Genomic DNA, 18555 nt, shown 5'->3' with positions numbered 1-18555 from the left:
CAGGGAGCCAAGAGCATCAAATGCAGCAAAGAAAAACGAGAAGAAAGATTTGGTGAGAAGATTTCAAGACAGAAGTGATGGTTTGGTTAGTTGACGAAGGGATGGGTGACCAAAGACCAGTCTTACAGGTCATGATTTTGAGTGATGTGTTCATGTAATGTGGGAGAGGAACAGAGACAGTTGGAAGGGGAGGCATCCTTCAGTGCAGGTGTTTTAAAGATGGACTCTGGCTCTGACTCATGGTCTTTGTGTGCAGTGTTTATTTTATTCTCACGTGCAACTTTGAAGATAAATGAGTAGAAATTGCCCCAGTGATACTAATGGAGACTGAGGCATTTTAAGTTATGAATTAGATTAGATATAAACAGATTCTTTCCTGCTCACTGCCCACTGCAATATTCTGAAGTTTAACTTGAGTCACCAAATAGTATGGGTGTTGTCCTCAGGGAGCTTTCAGTTTAATTTGTATTCTTGTCAGAGCGTTTAAAAATTTTGTTATCAAATCTCAGCTTCGTAATACTTTAAACATGAATTAGTTTATCTTATTTAATTAGAACAAAGTAATGTCTGTGGTTATTTTTCAGATTTTAGCACATTATGTAATCAAGTATCATGCTGTACATATCTGGATAATTCACTTCTGTTTACTTTGTGAATTATGATTACATATGGATAGCTTACACTGGTATGGGAGTGTAGTAGAGTTTCATGCCACCATTAAGTGTGATGATGTGATTTTTATTGAAATAGAAACTACCAACAACATATTCAGTGAACAAAGCATTGAGGATGCAGTCAGTTATGCTCTCATTTTTTTTCTTCAAATAATACTTAGAAAAGGGCTGAAAAAGTGTACATTAAAACTTAAACAGTGCTGGGACGTAATAGACTTAAGCCTCCACCTGTGGTGCTGGCAGCCCATATGGGTGGCAGTTTGTGTCTCAGCTGCTCCTCTTCTGATCCAGCTCTCTGCTATGGCCTGGGAAAGCAGTAAAAATGGCCTAGGTGCTGGGGCCCCTGCACCTGCGTGGGAGACCCAGAAGAAGCTCCTGGCTTCAGATTGGCCCAATTCTGGCTGTTGAGGCATTTGGGGCGTGAACCATGGATGTGAGACCTTTCTCTCTGTGTCTCCGTCTCTTTGTCTGTAACTCTTCCTCTCAGATGAATAAAGAAAATCTTAAAAAGTTTATACCCATGTGGTGGGATTATGGACATTTTTGTTTTGCCTATATTTAGGTGTGGGTTTTTCTATATTAAATATGAATGATTTGTATAATAAAGTAAGTAAAGAAATATTTTTAAATATTTAAAAACCAACTTGCCTATAAAGCAATGTAAATTTTTAGTGTCATAAAACTGTACACTTAAACATGTTTAAAAGTGTAAATTTTGTTATTTGCATTTCATCACAAAACTTTTAAAGCCCTTTACTAATATATTGCAAAGAAAGCAAAAGCAAAAAATTGGGGTGAGCATTGTATCACAACAGCTGCTTGGGATGCCCACACCCATATTGGAGTGCCTGGTTTAAGTCCTGTGTACTCTGTGTTTCCCATCCAACTTCCTACAAATGTGCCTGGGTGGCACTGGATGATGGCCCAGGTGCTTGGGTTCTTGCCACCCATGTGGGGGACCCGATTGGAATTCTTGGTTCTTGGCATTGGTCTCGCACATCCCTGGCTGCTGTGGGCAGCTTAGGAAGTGAATCAGTGGATATAAGATAAGATCTCTGTCTCTACCGCTGTCTGCCACTCTGCCTTTCAAATAAATAATTTAAAAAAAAATAGTCTAAGGTATTTTAAAAAGCTATAAACTAGCTTCCGTAATCAAATACTTTGAGTTCATGCAAATATGCATACCTCTTGTGTCTGTTAGTAAATCCCACGTCATTTTTGTATCCATATTATTGTCTTGAAGTGACCAAAGTGTTTTATCATTCAGAATTTCAAGTATGCAGAGGGTCTGCAAAGAACAGTTGTTTAAAATACTTTTTTTTAAAAAAAGGTTTGTTTTATGTATTTAAAAGGCAGAGTTATGGGTAGAGGTGTGGGGAGGAGAGAGAGACCTTCCGTCCTGGTTCACTTCCCAAGTTCCTGTAACAGCTGGGGCTGGGCTAGGCCAAAAGCCAGAATCTAGGAGCTTCTTCTGGGTCTTCATATGTGGCTGCGGGGGCTCATGTACTGGGCCATCTTCTACTGCTTTTCCCATTGGCAGGGAGCTGAATCAGAGCTGGAGCAGCTGAGATTTGAACAGGCAACCCTACGGGATGTCAGTGTCACAGACAGTGGCTTTACCCACTATGCCACAGTGCAGGGCCCTAAGAGTATTGAGGTGTGTGTTTAATTAGAGGCAGTATCTGGTAGACAAATGAGGCAGAGAGATGCTGGCTGTGGCAGTGCACTTTTGGTAAATGGTGGTGTCTGTGGTAACTATATTCATTAAAGAAAATGGATTAGGAGAAGTTCACATACACGTGTCATGATTTAAGTTCAGTTTAAATCCACAGATAGTATCCCATGTTAATACCGACATGGTATTATGGTAATTAAAAGATCAGAATTTGGAATATGGATCATAAAATCTAAAACATCTTCTGTGGACTATATAATGTTATTAACCTGGTCTTACGCCTTTCACTTACCAAATTCTTTATATTATGAAATACATTTTAAGAACTTAGGTTTTCTCTCTTATTTCCTTATGTGGAGTAAGATAGATTGATTTTGGACAGTGTAAATAATTCAGACAAAATAAGTAGAAATGCAGAGCTGCAGTGATGCCGGTTAGTATTGGAACATTCTTGTTATAACTAACTGCATTGGTAATGTCAGGCGAGAGGCCCAGCAGTGAAAGGAACCAGAAGTTAGGTCACCTTCCTTTCTGCTGTCCTTTTACCTTCTTCCCTTCCGTTCCCCATTCTGAGCCACCTGCTTGCTACATGCCTCCTTGGAGAAACAAGAAGGGCCAAGAACCAGGATCCTGCCAGGAGATAATCATCATCGCTGTGTGTCCTTACGCTGGGGTCAGAGCAGGAGCAGTCGTGGTGGGGGCCTCCTCTCCTGTCAATCTTGAAAGTTGTCCTGGATTTCCTCATCAGAGAGCAGGTGTCACTGATGGGAGAAGGTTTGGGGAAGATGTGGAATGGTGAACAGGCAGTTCCACTGCTTTGACAGGCAATTGCTGAATTTGTAAGGCTGTTCTCCCAGCAGTATATTCTCTTCAGAAGAGCATGTGAATTGGATTCAGATGGACCTGAAGTAAATCCTTATTCAGTCACTGCACACTATGTGTCTTCAGCAAGTTATTTAGGTTTCCTGATTCCTTTCTATTCATTTATAAAGTAGAGGATAATAAAATAACACTTCTTGGGTTTGTTCTTTGGAATTAGTGAGCAACATATATGAACCACTCAGAGAGCGTGGTGTGTTCTACATGTTGATCACTGAGCAGATGTATCCTCCCTGGATTTCTCTGCCAGGGCACAAGCCTCATGTAAGGCACTCATCACTCAATGGATTAAATTAATCTCTTTAAGGTTGGTGTACTGAGTCTTTTTTTTTTTTTTTTAAGATTTATTTGAGAGATTTACAGAGAGAGAGCTATCTTCGATCCACTGGTTCATTCCCCAAATGGCCATAATGGCCAGAATTGGACCAATCTGAAGCCAGGAGCCAGAAGTTTCCTCTAGGTCTCCCACCCCAGTACAGGGTCCCAAGCACTTGGGCCATATTCTGCTGCTTTCACAAGCCATCAGCAGGGAGCTGGATCAGAAAAGGAGCACCTGGGACTCAAACCTGTGTCCATGTGGGGTGTTGGCCTCACAGGTAGAGGCTTAACTTACTACGCCACAGTGCCAGCCCCAGTGATTTGAGTCTAAATTGGGCACTGTGTTTTTGCTCCCAAATAGTGAAAACAGTCAACAAAAGAAAGAAATACTTGTACTTTTGAAAGACTATATTCAAGAAGTAGTGTTATATTTAGCGGCTTCAAAGTAAACTTGATTTATGATCATTATAACTCACGGTTGGAATTTCATTATGTGATTCAATTCTAAATGGAATCATTATGACTGATTCTCACATCGAGTTAGTATGATTTATTTTTAAAAGAATAAAATTAGTATTTAATGAGTTTAAAAGATTGAAATAAAATCTTCAGTTTTTTTTTTTTTAATAAAACCTGCACAGAAAGTTTTTTGTGAGGGATACATTTTTTTGTTCTGGCATTGGCTTTTAAGTTTGCAGAGTAATTACAGCATTGGACAGACTTTGTCATCTGTGGTTTGAAATGGTATAAAGTAAGCAGAGTGTTCGAAATACAGCTTTTAGTTCAAGTTGCTCGGCAGAGTTAAACTAGTGTTAACTATATAAAATAAGTGTCAGGACTACATATCTGGCATTTTGTATAAAACCACTTCATTTATTGATGCTTATTAAATGATTCCAGAAATCATAGTCATTTGTTAATAGCTTTTTTAAAAAGATCTATTTTATTTATTTATAAGTCAGAATTAACAAGGGAAGAGATTTCTTCCATATGCTGGTTCACTCTTCAAATTTCCGCACAGCTGGGGCTGGGCCAGGCAGAAGCCAGGAACTTCTTCTGGCTAACCCATGTAGATGCAGGGGCCCAAGGAGTTGGGCCATCTGCTACTTTCCCAGGTGCATTAGCAGGGAGCTGCACTGGAAGTGGAGCACCAGGACTCAAACCGGTGCCTATAGGGGATGCTGGCACAGCAGGCCGCATCTTAACCCATTGCGCCACAGCACTGGCCACAAGTTAATAGCTCTTTAGACTCTCTATCCAGAGTTTTCATTTCTTTTTTAGATTGTCATGGATTGATTTGAGAATCTTTATATAACTAGAAAAAAGCAAAATATTCCTCTAAAGTATTGGCTAATCCATTTTTTAACTGCCATCCCCTTTAAGAATTTGCTTTAAGAATTAGTCCTCTTTAAACTTTTCAAGTGATGAGCCAGTGTGATATGCACACTTACAACTTTGGTGTTGTATTTTCTTCATTTTACAGAGAACTGTATGGTGCATTCATGATTCCTTATCATGGCCTAACATGGAGGAACCCATTGTTTTTCTGCTTACTGGATCATTTCTTCTCAAGTTTCAGCTGTTTTGAATTTAGGTTCAGCTTTTTAAATTACATGTGTTATGTACAGCATAATAAGCTGTACTCACCGTGTTTCTTAGCAAATCCCAAGACATTGTGGTAGAGTATTCACTTCTCTTGGTGGTGACACAGCTAGCCCTTGAATACCTTGGTTGTCACTTCTTTCTTCTATAGTTTCAGTTAATGGGTGTAAGTTTGGGAACTGGATGCATTTGTAGAGTGTTTCATATTGAGATCTACAAAATACTTTTTATTTCTATTACTCTACTTATCTGTAATTACATTATTACATGGATTGGAGGCTTCACAAGGACCTGTTTAAGCCTTTATAGTATTAGTGAAATATTACTTCACATTTACACGTGGAGAATTTAATAGTTTTATATGTTTATATAAAAATTAAGAATTTAATAATAGAGTATGATACGTACTGTGAGCTCTTAGCATTTCTTACTCATTTGTGTACCCAGAATTTTTATTGTGCTTGGCTCATAATTGACATTTAGTATATGTTGTTGAGTCTGTGAGTACTTAGCAAATTCAGTTAACATGTCAAGTTGTGTGTAAATATGTAGATCACTAATATTTTTAACATATTCCATATATACATATACATTTTATTCCTTTCTGGACAGTTTTTTTCCAGTGGACTGAGAATTATATTTAAAGTTGTGTTTTTATTAACATTATTAACAGCCTAATAAATTACAGCAGTTGATAATCAGTTGGAATATGATCATATAGTATCTTAAGTAGCTTTTAAAATTCTGTTGTTTTGAAGTTACTGAAATTACAGTACTTAAACTTCATCTAGGTATAGTATTGAAATGCTTTCTTTAAAATTATGCTTTAACTCCTAATGAAAAGATTGGGATCCTGAGGGATTAGAGAGTCAGAGTAACTTGACTAGCATCACACAGCTGACAGTGCCCGAGAGACCCTGGATTTGAACCTGATATTCTGCTTTCAAAGTCTGTATCTTGATTGTTTCGGTGCTACCACAGTAGGAACCTTAAGTAAAACTGAAACAGGTAAATCTTTGCTTGAGCGTTTACTTTTCCTCCTCTGCTCCTCCTTCCTGTTTCCCCACACTCTTCAGTTCATTCTTAGCATTTCTATTAGGCTTGCCCCTATTTTAAGTCAGTGTCTTGTATTCTTTACGTTAAAAGCCACTCAGTCAATGACTCAACCAGTAAGTATTTACTGTGAGCACTCAGGTGCTGTCAGGGTCTTAGGTGCCACGGGAAGAATTACTTGTAGCCTTTAAGTGATTGAGCTGGGAGATCAAATTAACAGACACTAAGCACCACAGGACTGTGTAGTAAACTACTGGCTGGGTTTAATAGCAGCTTTGAAAAGAAGGAGGTGCGAAGGAGCAGTGGGCTGCAAGGAGAATTGGATGACTGAGCAGAGTAAATTGTAAGAAATTAGGTGGTGCTCTGGTGTATGTTAGATTAATATCTCTGATATTTTAAAAATTTTGTATTTCTGATAATACAAACCCACATATTTGTTATTTTTAACTTTCACATTTCAAAAAAATGTGTAACATTGCTATACAAAGTTTGACTATGAAATTTTATGATCTGATGATTCTATTTTTCATTAATTTTTTTAACTTTTATTTAATGAATATAAATTTCCAAAGTACGGCTTATGGATTACAATGGCTTCCCCCCCATAACGTCCCTCCCACCCGCAACCCTCCCCTTTCCCACTCCCTCTCCCCTTCCATTCACATGAGGATTCATTTTCGATTCTCTTTATATACAGAAGATCAGTTTAGCATACATTAAGTAAAGATTTCAACAGTTTGCTCCCACACAGAAACATAAAGTGAAAAATAATAGATGATTTTTAAAATGATGATGAAATCAGATCAGACCTATTGTCATGTTTAATCCCAGTGAGAGTCAAGTTGGGAATTGATAATTTCTTCTTTTTTTTTTTACAGAAGATCAGTTTAGTATACATTAAGTAAAGATTTCAACAGTTTGCACCCCCATAGAAACACAAAGTGAAATATACTGTTTGAGTACTCGTTATAGCATTAAATCTCAATGTACAGCACATTAAGGACAGAGATCCTACATGAGGAGTAAGTGCACAGTGACTCCTGTTGTTGACTTTACAAATTGACACTCCTGTTTATGGCATCAGTAATCTCCCTCTGCACCAGTCATGAGTTTCCAAGGCTATGGAAGCCTTCTGAGTTCTCCGACTCTTATCTTGTTTAGACAAGGTCATAGTCAAAGTGGAGGTTCTCTCCTCCCTTCAGAGAAAGGTACCTCCTTCTTTGAAGACCTGTTCTTTCCACTGGGATCTCACTCACAGAGATCTTTCATTTAGGGTTTTTTTTTTTTTTTTTTTTTTTTTTTTTTTGCCAGTGTGTCTTGGCTTTCCATACCTGAAATACTCTCATGGGCTTTTCAGCCAGATCCGCATACCTTTAGGGCTGATTCTGAGGCCAGAGTGCTGTTTAGGACATCCGCCATTCTATGAGTCTGCTGAGTATCTCGCTTTCCATGTTGGATCACTCTCCCCTTTATTTATTCTATCGGTTAGTATTAGCAGGTACTAGACTTGTTTATGTGCTCCCTTTGACTCTTAGACCTATCAATGTGATCAATTGTGAACTGAAATTGATCACTTGGACTAGTGAGATGGCATTGGTACATGCCACCTTGATGGGATTAAATTGGAGTCCTCTGGTATGTTTCTAACTCTACCATTTGGGGCAAGTCAGCTTGAGCATGTCCCAAATTATACATCTCTTCCCTCTCTTATTCCCACTCTTATGTTTAACAGGGATCACATTTCAGTTAAATTTCAACACTTAAGAATAACTGTGTATTAATTACAGAATTAAACCGGTCATATTAAGTAGAACAGACAAAAAAAACTACTAAGAGGGATAATGTATTAAGTTGTTCATTAACAGTCAGGGCTATGCTGATCAAGTCACTGTTTCTCATAGTGTCCATTTCACTTAAACAGGTTTCCTTTACATAGCACCAAATTGCCACTTCCTTACATGCCCGTTTTAAATTCATTTGTTGATAAATAAATAAAATCTTTAAGATACTTAACAAATTAATTTTTTATAATCACTCCCTTGCTTTGCTTCCTCTATTCTATTCCACTTTCTTACTTTGACAAACTTAAAGACGGCCTTGCCTAAATCTAATTCTTTGTTTTCTTGCACTCATATGTCTGGGGAAAATATATAATCCTGCTCTAATATTACTTTAATTTCTTTTTTAAAAAAAGATGATTGGGGATGGTACTGTGATGCAACAGGTAAAGCTGCCACCTGCAGTGCCAGCATCCCATATGGGCACTGGTTCAAGCCCCAGCACTACACTTCTGAACTAACTCTCTGCTATCGCCTGGGAAAGCAGTAGAAAATGACCCAAATCCTTGGGCCTCTGCACCTACATGGGAGACTCAGAAGAAGCTCCTGGCTTTAGGTCAGCCCAGTTTTGGCTGTTGCAGCCATTTGAGGAGTGAACCAGTGGATGGAAGACATGTCTCTCCCTCTCTCCCTCTCTCCCTCTCTCCCTCTCTCCCTCTCTCTCTCTCTCCCTCTCTCCCTCTCTCTCTCTCTCCCTCTCTCCCTCTCTCCCTCTTCCTCTCTCCCTCTCTCTCTCTCTCTCCCGCTCTCTGCTTCTCAAATAAACAAATACATTTTAAAAAATTATTTGAAAGGCAGAGTTCATTACCCAAATGGCCAAAACAGCTGGACTGGGCCAAGCTGAAGCTATAAGCTTCATCCAGGTCTCCCACATGAATGGCAGAGGCTGAAGCATTTGGGCCATCCTCTGCAGCTTTTCCAGGTGCAGTAGCAGGGAGCTGAATTGGAAGGGGAGCAGCCAGGACTGAACTGGCACCTATAGAAGATTCTGGCCTTAGGCATGGCTTAACCAGCTACTCTACAGTGCCGATCCCCGCTTTAAATTCTTTCATTTGTTAAATATTTATTTATTTGAAAGGTATAACATTACAAACAGAAGGAAAGACACAGAGCTTCCGTCTGCTGGCTCACTCCTGAGAAGGCTACAGCAGCCAAAACTGGGCCAGGCTGAAACCAGGAGCTTCTTCCACATCTTCCATTTGGGTGGTAGGGGCCCAGAGACTTTGGCCATTCTCTGCAGCTTCCCCAGGAGCATTAGCAGGGAGCTGGATTGGAAGTGGAGCAGCCGGGACACAAACCAGTGCCCATTTGGGATTCTGGCAATGCATGCCACAGCTCATTCATCTATGCCACAACGCCAGCCCCACTTTAAATTCTTTTTTTTTTTTTTTTGACAGGCAGAGTTAGACAATGAGAGAGAGAGAGAGAGAGAGAGAGAGAGAGAAAGGTCTTCCTTTTTCTGTTGGTTTACCCCCAAATGGCTGCTATGGCCGGCGCGCTGCACCGATCCGAAGCTAGGAGCCAGGTGCTTCCTCCTGGTCTCCCATGTGGGTGCAGGGCCCAAGGACTTGGGCCATCCTCCACTGCACTCCCTGGCCAGAGCAGAGAGCTGGCCTGGAAGAGGGGCAACCCGGACAGAATCCGGCGCCCCTACCGGGACTAGAACCCGGTGTGCCAGCGCCGCAAGGCAGAGGATTAGCCTAGTGAGGCACAGCGCCGGCCTATAACTTTTAAATCATACCACTTGCCTGAGCAAAGCTTTCCAAAGCTCTCGTTGAGAAGCCAACAGATTCAGGAAATGATAATGTGAGTTTCGTCAGAGCTCATCATCTCAAGCATCCTGCAATCCAAACTGGGATATACCAGTCTTTTGCAAAAATTATATTTGCATGGCCAAGCAAAAGGAAGCAAGGGTTCATGCTCCAAAATACCTCCTCCTCTGTCTCAGGGAAGGAGCTCATATAGCTACAGAGGCATGGGAGACCAGGAGAAGCAACTGGCTCCTGCCATCGGATCAGCATGGTGCGGCAGCCATTGGAGGGTGAACCAACGGCAAAGGAAGACCTTTCTCTCTGTCTCTCTCTCACTGTCCACTCTGCCTGTCAAAAAAAAAGTTATTCAGACAGTCTCATCAGAAGTCTGGGCCCCAGGGTACATGCCCATAGTCCTTCTCGTGGGTCTCAGAGGGCTGGTCCTTTGTTGTAGACAAGCATTTCGGCCTATAGCTGACTGCAGGAGTTTCCAGGAAAATATCAGACTGAAATGATAACTGTCTTTTTCTAATGTGGGCCGAGCTGTCTCAGAGCCATGATGGAGTCTCCCTGGGGCAGTTTAAAGAAGGAAGCTCCTTGTTCACCATGGACCTTGCCCAGTTTTTTGCTAGCCTGCCGCCAGGCTCTGGAACTCCTACCACCAACTGCAAGGAAGCAGACGAGGCGTGTTTACCACTGCGGCTGCTGGCATGTGCCCATGGAATTAAACCCGCTTTATATCTTCATTCATTAAAACATAGAAGCAACAAGAAGACACTTTGTTTTTCCACATAAACTAGTCATTTATTAGGACATAGGGGTTTCCAGTAAATACCCGGCGTTGCAAGAAGCGACAGCACCCAGGAAGGCTCAGTTCTGCAGCAGCGAGTTCTTACTTCCTCCACTCGTTCTTGTTTTAGTCTCACTTGGCAGAGAAGCCCTGGATGGGGCTGACCTTCACGTTGAGCATCTTCTTGGTCTTCATGGCCACCCCACTCTTTGTCAAAGGTGTGTGGGATGGGGCCGTACACGTAGTGCTTCTCCTAGATGAGAACAAGTGCAGTGAAGCTGATGGAGAACAGGGCTGTACCCACCACTGTCTTCCAGTTGTTCTTGCCCCTGTTCATCTCAGCAAAGCTCTCGTTGAGCTGAATGCTATACAACTTGACCTCCTCATCCCTGGTGAGGCTGCTCCAGGGGGCCTTCTCCTCTTTCAAGGCCTTCTGGCTGGCAGATGGTTGCTTTACATGGGCCACGTCAGGCAAGGGGTAGTCACACCGATCCACATAGCTTGGGAGAGCACAGTCCTCACTCTTCACAACACTTCCCATACCTGCACACACACTGAGGCGGAAATTGCCCGCTTACCAGTTAGGCTAAATACCCTGTGGCCAACATCCTCCACTGCTGTGACCCTGCCTGCTGTAACCGCTCTCTGAAACCTTCTGAAAGGACTTTTTTTTTTTAAGATTTATTTTTATTTATTTGAAAGATAGATAGAGAAAGAGAGAGGGAGGGAGGGAGGGAGAGAAAGAGGAAGAGATCTTCCATTTGCTGGTTTACTTCCCAAATGTTTGCAGTGGGTGGGACTGGGCCAAGCCTGAGCCAGGAGCTTCTTCTGGGTCTCCCATGTGGGTGGCAGGAGCCCAAGCACTTGGGCCATTCTCCACTGTTTTCCGAGGTGCATTAGCAGGGAGCTGGATCTGAAGTGGAACAGCCAGGACTTGAACTGGTGCCCAAATGAGATGCCTGTGTTGCAGGCAGCAGCTTAACCCTATCTTCTCTCCTGCTGTGTCACATAGCTCTACTAACGCCTTACTAGCCTCACACCTTCACTTGTCCTGGAAACCCCATCCCTTTTTGTATTTACAAGGAAAGAGCTCTAGAAAGTCTTTGTTTCCTGTGTTAACAAGATTATTTGTTGGATTAGTACTGTCAGAATATATTCAGTTAGGAAATATTTTGTCTCCTGGGTGTCAGGTGCAGTTTTTGGTGCTAAGAGTACGATCTCAAAAAAAAAAAAAAAAATATATATATATATAAAAGTTAATCATCTCATTGTAGAAGATTAAAACATGCTGTGAAAAATAAAGGTGGAAGAGATAATTACAGATGACTTGCAAGTGGCTGCTTGGAGTGTTAGACTGAGAAGGATTCTGAGGTTGGGTCTGTGTAGCTTGGTGAAAAAATCCTGTGGAGAGTCTGCATTGACTGTCTCCACTGCCGAAGAGGGAGCAGCAGTGCATCAGGAGCCATCTCAGTTAGCTGCCGCCCAGAGAGATGAACTTTTCCAAGGTTTTGTATCGGCTAGAAAAGAAACTGAATCTAGGCACACTGGTGTCAGCATCCATACTTTGAGCCATTATACTGTGCTTCTTTTCATTGACCTTTTCTTGGCTGTTACCTGATAGAATTTAATGACTTTTTGTCTAGCTGATTCTAGGGGCTGTGAATACTAGATTAAAGCAGCTGTCAAAAGCCTTACAAGGTAGATGTGGATATGGATGCTTCTTTAAAATGGCAGTACAATAAGTGGCATGCTGAGTGAGAGCAAGGGATATGGTGATAAGTAGTGAGAATATCAGGAAGCAGTAGTCTAGGAATAGGTCTTACAAAAGGCTTCATACAAGGACTCAGGCTTGTTCTGGACTGGTAAGAATGGGTATATTTAGATTTTTGATGATTGCTTATGGGTAAATATAAAAATCAATGGATGGCATTATAGATAGCAACAACAGCTAGAGCAGAGGTATGTACATAGAAAGGAACATGGAATATTTGGGAAAAATTTATTTAATTTTTCACTGGTTGATGTGTCCAGAATGGGTGATGGAGTGGAAAGGAATACCAAGGTCAGGTTGTGAGCAGTCTGGAGTGGAGATCCACAGAATGCTGTGCATTTGCACTGGGTTTTGTTTGTAGAGTAGAACTACATAACTCTCAACCATTTATATTTCTTATTTTCAATTTATATAACTTGGGGCCAGGCATTGTGGTGCAGTTGATTAAGCTGCTGCTTGGGACAGCTATAGTCCATATGAGACTTTTTGGTATGGAGTCTTGCCTCCATTTCCCATCCAACTTCCTGCTGGTGAGCACATTGGGAAGTAGCAGGTGATGGCTCAAGTACCTGGGTCCCTACCACCCTGCCACCCACATGGGAGACCCTGATGGAGTTCCTGGCTCCAGGCTTCAACCTGGCCAGCCCTTGCTGTTGTGGGCATTTGGGGAGGGAACCAACAGATGGAAAAATCTCTGTCTCTCTCCCCAACTCCTTTCCTTTCCCTCCTTCCTCCACTCCCCAGCAAATTCTTCCTGTCACTTTGCTTTTCAAGTCAATAAGTAAACTTTAAAAAGTTTGTGTCTTGATTTATATGTGTCTTGATTTATATCTATATATTTAAAGAGACATTTTATTTCTAGAGTGCCAGTTAATGAAAACAGAACGACCAAAGCCAAACACATTTATTATCAGATGTCTCCAGTGGACCACTGTCATAGAGAGAACATTTCATGTAGATACTCCAGAAGAAAGGTAAGAAACTCAATATTTTATATTCTGTGAAAAAGTAATAATCTAAAGATGCATTTGTATTTGACGTTACCATTTGTAAACATATATATATATACATTTATTTGTAAAATGCTGCCATCTCTTAATTATTTTGTTCTGATATATGTGTGTAATGTGGGCTTGCAAAACACTTAATCAAAATATTTGGGAAATGCCATGAGAAATGCTTCTTCAGAGTAAGCAAGACATTTACAGGATAAAATATAAATTACAAAAGACATTTTTATAACCAGGCTACCTTTTTTTAAATTGTAGAATTGATTGTATTCATATTTGGAATGTTGAGACTAGTGATAACAAAAGCTAGCATACCAGCATAGATTAATGTAAGTGGCTGTCTGTGGTATTAATTAGAGAAGGGTTCTGAGATTGGATCTGACTAAGCTCTGTGGAGGGAAAAATACTAGGAATGATTGTCACTGACCATCTCCATTCTATAGGGAGGATTGCACTAGTAACTTGCTCACCAACTTTATCAGGGCTACATTTTTTTTAAAGATTTATTTATTTATTTATTTGAGAGGTAGAGTTACAGAGAGAGGGAGAGACGAGAGAGAGGTCTTCCATCTGCTGGTTCACTCCCCAAATGGCCACAACTGCCGGAGCTGCACTGATCCGAAGCCAGGAGCCAGGAGTTTTCTTCTGGATCTCCCACGTGGGTACAGGGGCCCAAGGACTTGGGCCATCTTCTACCGCTTTCCTAGGCCATAGCAAAGAGCCAGATCAGAAGAGGAGCAGCTGGGATACAAACCAGTGCCCATATGGGATACAGTGCTGCAGGCCAAGGCTTAGCCTGCTATACCACAGCACTGGCCCCGGGGCCACAACTTTAAGCTCCCGAACTACCACCAGCAACCATGTCCTCACTTCCCAGTTCTATTTAATATTTTTTATTTTGTGACTCTGACACTGAGTTAGGTTGGTGATTATAATCACAAAATCATTTGCCTGTGCATATGTTATCATGTTTGATCTTAATCAGAAATGTGGAAAAGTTAGGTATTATTAATCTTATTTTCCAAATGAATAAATGAAGTTTTAACAGACTGGTCTGAAATTTTAATGAAAACAGCCTCAGCCTCAAAAAAGTACTCTAACAAATGGTAAGGTATTCGTTTAATAATGCCTTTTGATCAACAGAATAAATGGAAGTACATAAGAAATACAGAAAATAAAAAAATAGAAATTAGTCATAATTCTAGTTCTCTAACCAGAGTTGAGCACTGATGTTTTCTTTTACACACTGCAGTCTTATTCTGTGCAGCTGTGTGCATTGCAGGCAGTGAATCTGTGTGTCCTTTTTGGCCCCCACCTTCTCTGGGTCTTTTCATATACTGAGTTCTCTGTGTGCTTATACCCTCCACCCATGCCCATGGTTGGGCTAATTTCTATGATCTTTCAGATGTGAGCTTAAAGTGTCACATTTCTTACAAAGCCTCTGTTACTCATAGACTGGATAGGGCCCCCTGCTCAATCTTGTACTTTTTATATCAAGGATACCCTGACTACAATCTTGGTTTGCCTTTCCTCCTGAACTGTAAGATTCTTTATAGCAAGGATCATGCCTTCCTTACTCTTTTTTTTTTTTTTTTTTAAGTACATAGAGTCCAGAGCCCAGCACACAGTATTGGTTGACTGGCTGTGGAGTGGAGCTTTTTCCCTGTCAATATATATTCTCTGAAAATGTTATTCGTAGTGGATTTGGAACATCTCATTGAAGCATGATTCATCTTGCCATTTGAGTTTACAAAGCTGGATTTATGCCAGATCTTGAGATTCTAAAATCTTTTGCTGTTTCCACAATAATACCACGCTACTCTTCTGAAAAATCATTGGTTTCCATTAACATTTGTGAGTAGAAGTAACAGTTTTAGTAAAAATGAAAAGCAGCATATTTATATTGGCCATTAGAGTGTGCTTTTATTTATTTATTTATTTTATTTATTTATTTTGATAGGCAGAGTGGACAGTGAGAGAGAGAGACAGAGAGAAAGGTCTTCCTTTACCATTGGTTCACCCTCCAATGGCCGCTGTGGCCAGCGCGCTGCGGCCAGCTCACCGTGCTGATCCGAAGCCAGGAGCCAGGTGCTTCTCCTGGTCTCCCATGTGGGTGCAGGGCCCAGGTACTTGGGCCATCCTCCACTGCACTCCCAGGCCACAGCAGAGAGCTGGCCTGGAAGAGGAGCAACCAGGACAGAATCCGGCACCCCGACTGGGACTAGAACCCTGTGTGCCGGCTCCGCAGGCAAAGGATTAGCCTGTTGAGCTGTGGCGCTGGCCTATTTATTTTTTAAGATTTACTCATTTATTTACTTGAAAGGCAGAACAACAGAGAGGAAGAGACAGATCTTCTATCCAGTGGTTCATTCCCCAGATGGCCACAACAGCCAGGTCTGGACCAGGCAAGCTTCTTCCTGGTTTCCCCACATAGTGGGCAGGGGCCCAAGCTTTCCAATGCCTTCCTAGATCATTATTAGGCAGTGGGATCAGAAGCAGAGCAGTTTGGACTTGAACAGGCACTCTGATTTGGGATGCCAGCGTCACAAGTGTTGGCATAACCAGCTTTGGACCTCAACACCAGCCCTTGGAGTATGTTTTTCTATATTGACCTTGAAGCTGATTTTGGAGATTCTGATTTTAATCTAATGTCAGCAAGGACTTAGGGGAGTCTTAGTCAAAGTTAGGAAAACTTACTCTCTTTGATATTCTGCCTTAACCAGTTGTATACTCAGTCTTAGTTGTTTTTGTGCAGGTTATAAGGTTGAACTCTTTTTTTTTTTTTTTTTCTGAATGATGAGCCTGTTGCCTCGGCTCCATTTATTGAATATCTGTTATTTTCTTACTGATTATAGATAGCACATACATGAGGGAACTTGGAAAAATTTGTGGAGGGGCCAGTGCTGTGGTGCAGTGGTTTAAACTGCTCCATGAGGTGCCAGCATCCTGTATGGGTGCTTGTTTGAGTCCATGGTGTGCCAATTCCAATCCAGCTCCCTGCTAATGTGCCTGGGAAAGCAGCAAAGGATAGCCCAAGTCCTTGGGTCCCTGCACCCATGTCAGAGACCTGGATGAACCTACTGGCTTTGGCTTGGCCCAGCCTCACCTGTTGCAGCTATTTGGGGAGTGAACCAACAGATGGAAGACCTCTCTGTCTCTATGTCTGTCTCTGTCTCTGTCTCTGTCTTTGTCTCTGTCTCTATCTCTAACTCTAACTCTTCTCTCTGTCTCTCTCTGTCTCTGTCTCTGTCTCTCTCTCTGTGACTCTGCCTTTCAAATAAAATAAATAAATCTTTTTAAAAGAAGGTTTCTGGAAAGTCAGGGCAAATGTTTGGCCTAGCAGTTGAGACTGCAGTTAGGACAGTAGCATTCCGTGTTACACGAATGCTTGGGTTTGATGCCTGGTTCTGTGCTTGACTCCAGCGTCCTGCTAATACAGACCCTGGGAGGCAGTGGTAGTTGCTCAAGTTACTGAGTTCCTGCTACCCCTGTGGGAGACTTTGACTGAGTGCTGAGCTCATAGCTTTGAGCCCAGCCAGGAATTGTTGCAGGCATCTGGAGAGAGAATCAACAGATTGTTCTCTTGTACAGTTGCGCTCTCTATCTCTCTCTCTTCCTGTCAAATAAAAAAATTAAAAATCTTAAAAAACATTTGTGGAAAGTAGAATTAAAAATTAAATTTATCTTGTTGCAAAATAATTTGAAATCTGCGCATATAAAAAGTCTTCAAAAAGTTAATGGAAAAAAGTACGTGGGATTTCTTTTTTTTTTAAAGATTTATTTATTTATATATTTGAAAGCCAGAGTTAGAGAAGGAGAGACAGAGAGAGAGAGAGAGAGATATCTATCTGGTGGTTCACTCCCCAGATGGTTGCAAAAGCCAGGGCTGGGCCAAACTGAAGCCAGGAGCAAGGAGCTTCATTCAGGTCTCTCATTTGGATTCAGGGGCTCAGAAACTTGGGCCATCTTCCGCTGCTTTCCCTGGTGCACTAGCAGGGAGCTGTATCAGAAGCGGAGCAGTAAGTACTCAAACCGGCGCCCATATGGGATGCCAACTTCGCAGGCAGCTCAACCCACTATGTCACAATGCTTGCCCCTGTTCGTTTCTGCTTTTAAAAAAAAAGTTTATTTATTTATTTATTTGAAAGTCAGAGTTAGAAGGAGAAGCAGAAAGAAACTATATGTGGATTTCAAAATAAACTTAGCTTTTAAATTTCATGTTTTTTTGTGAACTTTATCTCTTTTTTTAAGATAGTTTTATTTTTCACTCTCTTTTTTTTTTTTTTTAAATTTACTTATTTGGAAGGCAGAGTTACAGAAAAGCAGAGGCAGAGAGAGAGAGAGGTCTTCCATCCACTGGTTCACTCCCCAAATAGCCACAATGGCCAGAGCTGGGCTGATCTGAAGCCAGGAGCCAGGAGCCTCTTCCAAGTCTCCCATGCCCTTGCAGGGGCCCAAGGACTTGGGCCATCTTCTACTGCTTTCCCAGTCCATAGCAGAGAGCTGGATCGAAAGTGGAGCAGCCAGGACTTGAACCGGCACCCATATGGAATGCTGGCACTGCAGGCAGAGGCTTTACCCGCTAAGCCACAACGCCAGCCCCTCCGTGAACTTTCTGAAGTACCCTAATGCATAAATATCAAGACATTTTGATCTCCCCTTCATCTTTTTGTCATTCTGTCACTAATAGCATGCAGCTTTAATGACAGAAACTGTCGATGCTTTTATCTTCTAGTAAGTACCAACACTTCCTTTATCACTTTTTAATTAAAATGTTCTTGGGAGCCGGCGCTGTGGCTCTCTAGGCTAATCCTCCGCCTAGCGGCGCTGGCACACCGGGTTCTAGTCCCGGTCGGGGCGCCGGATTCTGTCCCGGTTGCCCCTCTTCCAGGCCAGCTCTCTGCTGTGGCCCGGGAAGGCAGTGGAGGATGGCCCAAGTGCTTGGGCCCTGCACCCCATGGGAGATCAGGAGAAGTACCTGGCTCCTGCCATCGGATCAGCATGGTGCGCCGGCTGCAGCACGCCGGCCGCGGCGGCCATTGGAGGGTGAACCAACGGCAAAGGAAGACCTTTCTCTCTGTCTCTCTCTCTCACTGTCCACTCTGCCTGTCAAAAAAAAAAAAAAAAAAAAAAAGAAAGAAAGAAAGTTCTTGGGTATTCTTGTGCATTTAAAAAAAAATATGGTTAAAAATAT

The 18555-nt window shown here is 41.8% G+C and overlaps 1 protein-coding gene and 1 pseudogene across 5 annotated transcripts in view; one reads left to right on the top strand and one right to left on the bottom strand.

Annotated features, from left to right (window-relative positions):
- AKT3 (AKT serine/threonine kinase 3) overlaps positions 1 to 18555 on the top strand; it is a 308783-nt gene that overhangs the window by 173162 nt on the left and 117066 nt on the right. For all 5 annotated transcript variants that reach the window (XR_007909725.3, XM_070055614.2, XM_051820800.3 and 2 more), the window contains exon 4: positions 13214 to 13325. Coding sequence is in view for 4 of the 5 variants with exons in the window: in XM_070055614.2 (XP_069911715.1) it covers positions 13214 to 13325 (112 nt within the window). In the remaining variant the exon portion in view is untranslated. The remainder of the gene's footprint in view (positions 1 to 13213; positions 13326 to 18555) is intronic.
- Positions 10683 to 11170, bottom strand: LOC108178177 (cytochrome c oxidase subunit 4 isoform 1, mitochondrial pseudogene; annotated as a pseudogene).

Source organism: Oryctolagus cuniculus, chromosome 13 (genome assembly GCF_051225735.1).
Source record: "Oryctolagus cuniculus isolate XC-2025 breed Fujian yellow rabbit chromosome 13, ASM5122573v1, whole genome shotgun sequence".
Taxonomy (NCBI): Eukaryota; Metazoa; Chordata; class Mammalia; order Lagomorpha; family Leporidae; genus Oryctolagus; species Oryctolagus cuniculus.
The sequence above is the reverse complement of the archived record's forward strand: the minus strand, read 5'-3'. Positions and strand labels throughout refer to the sequence as shown.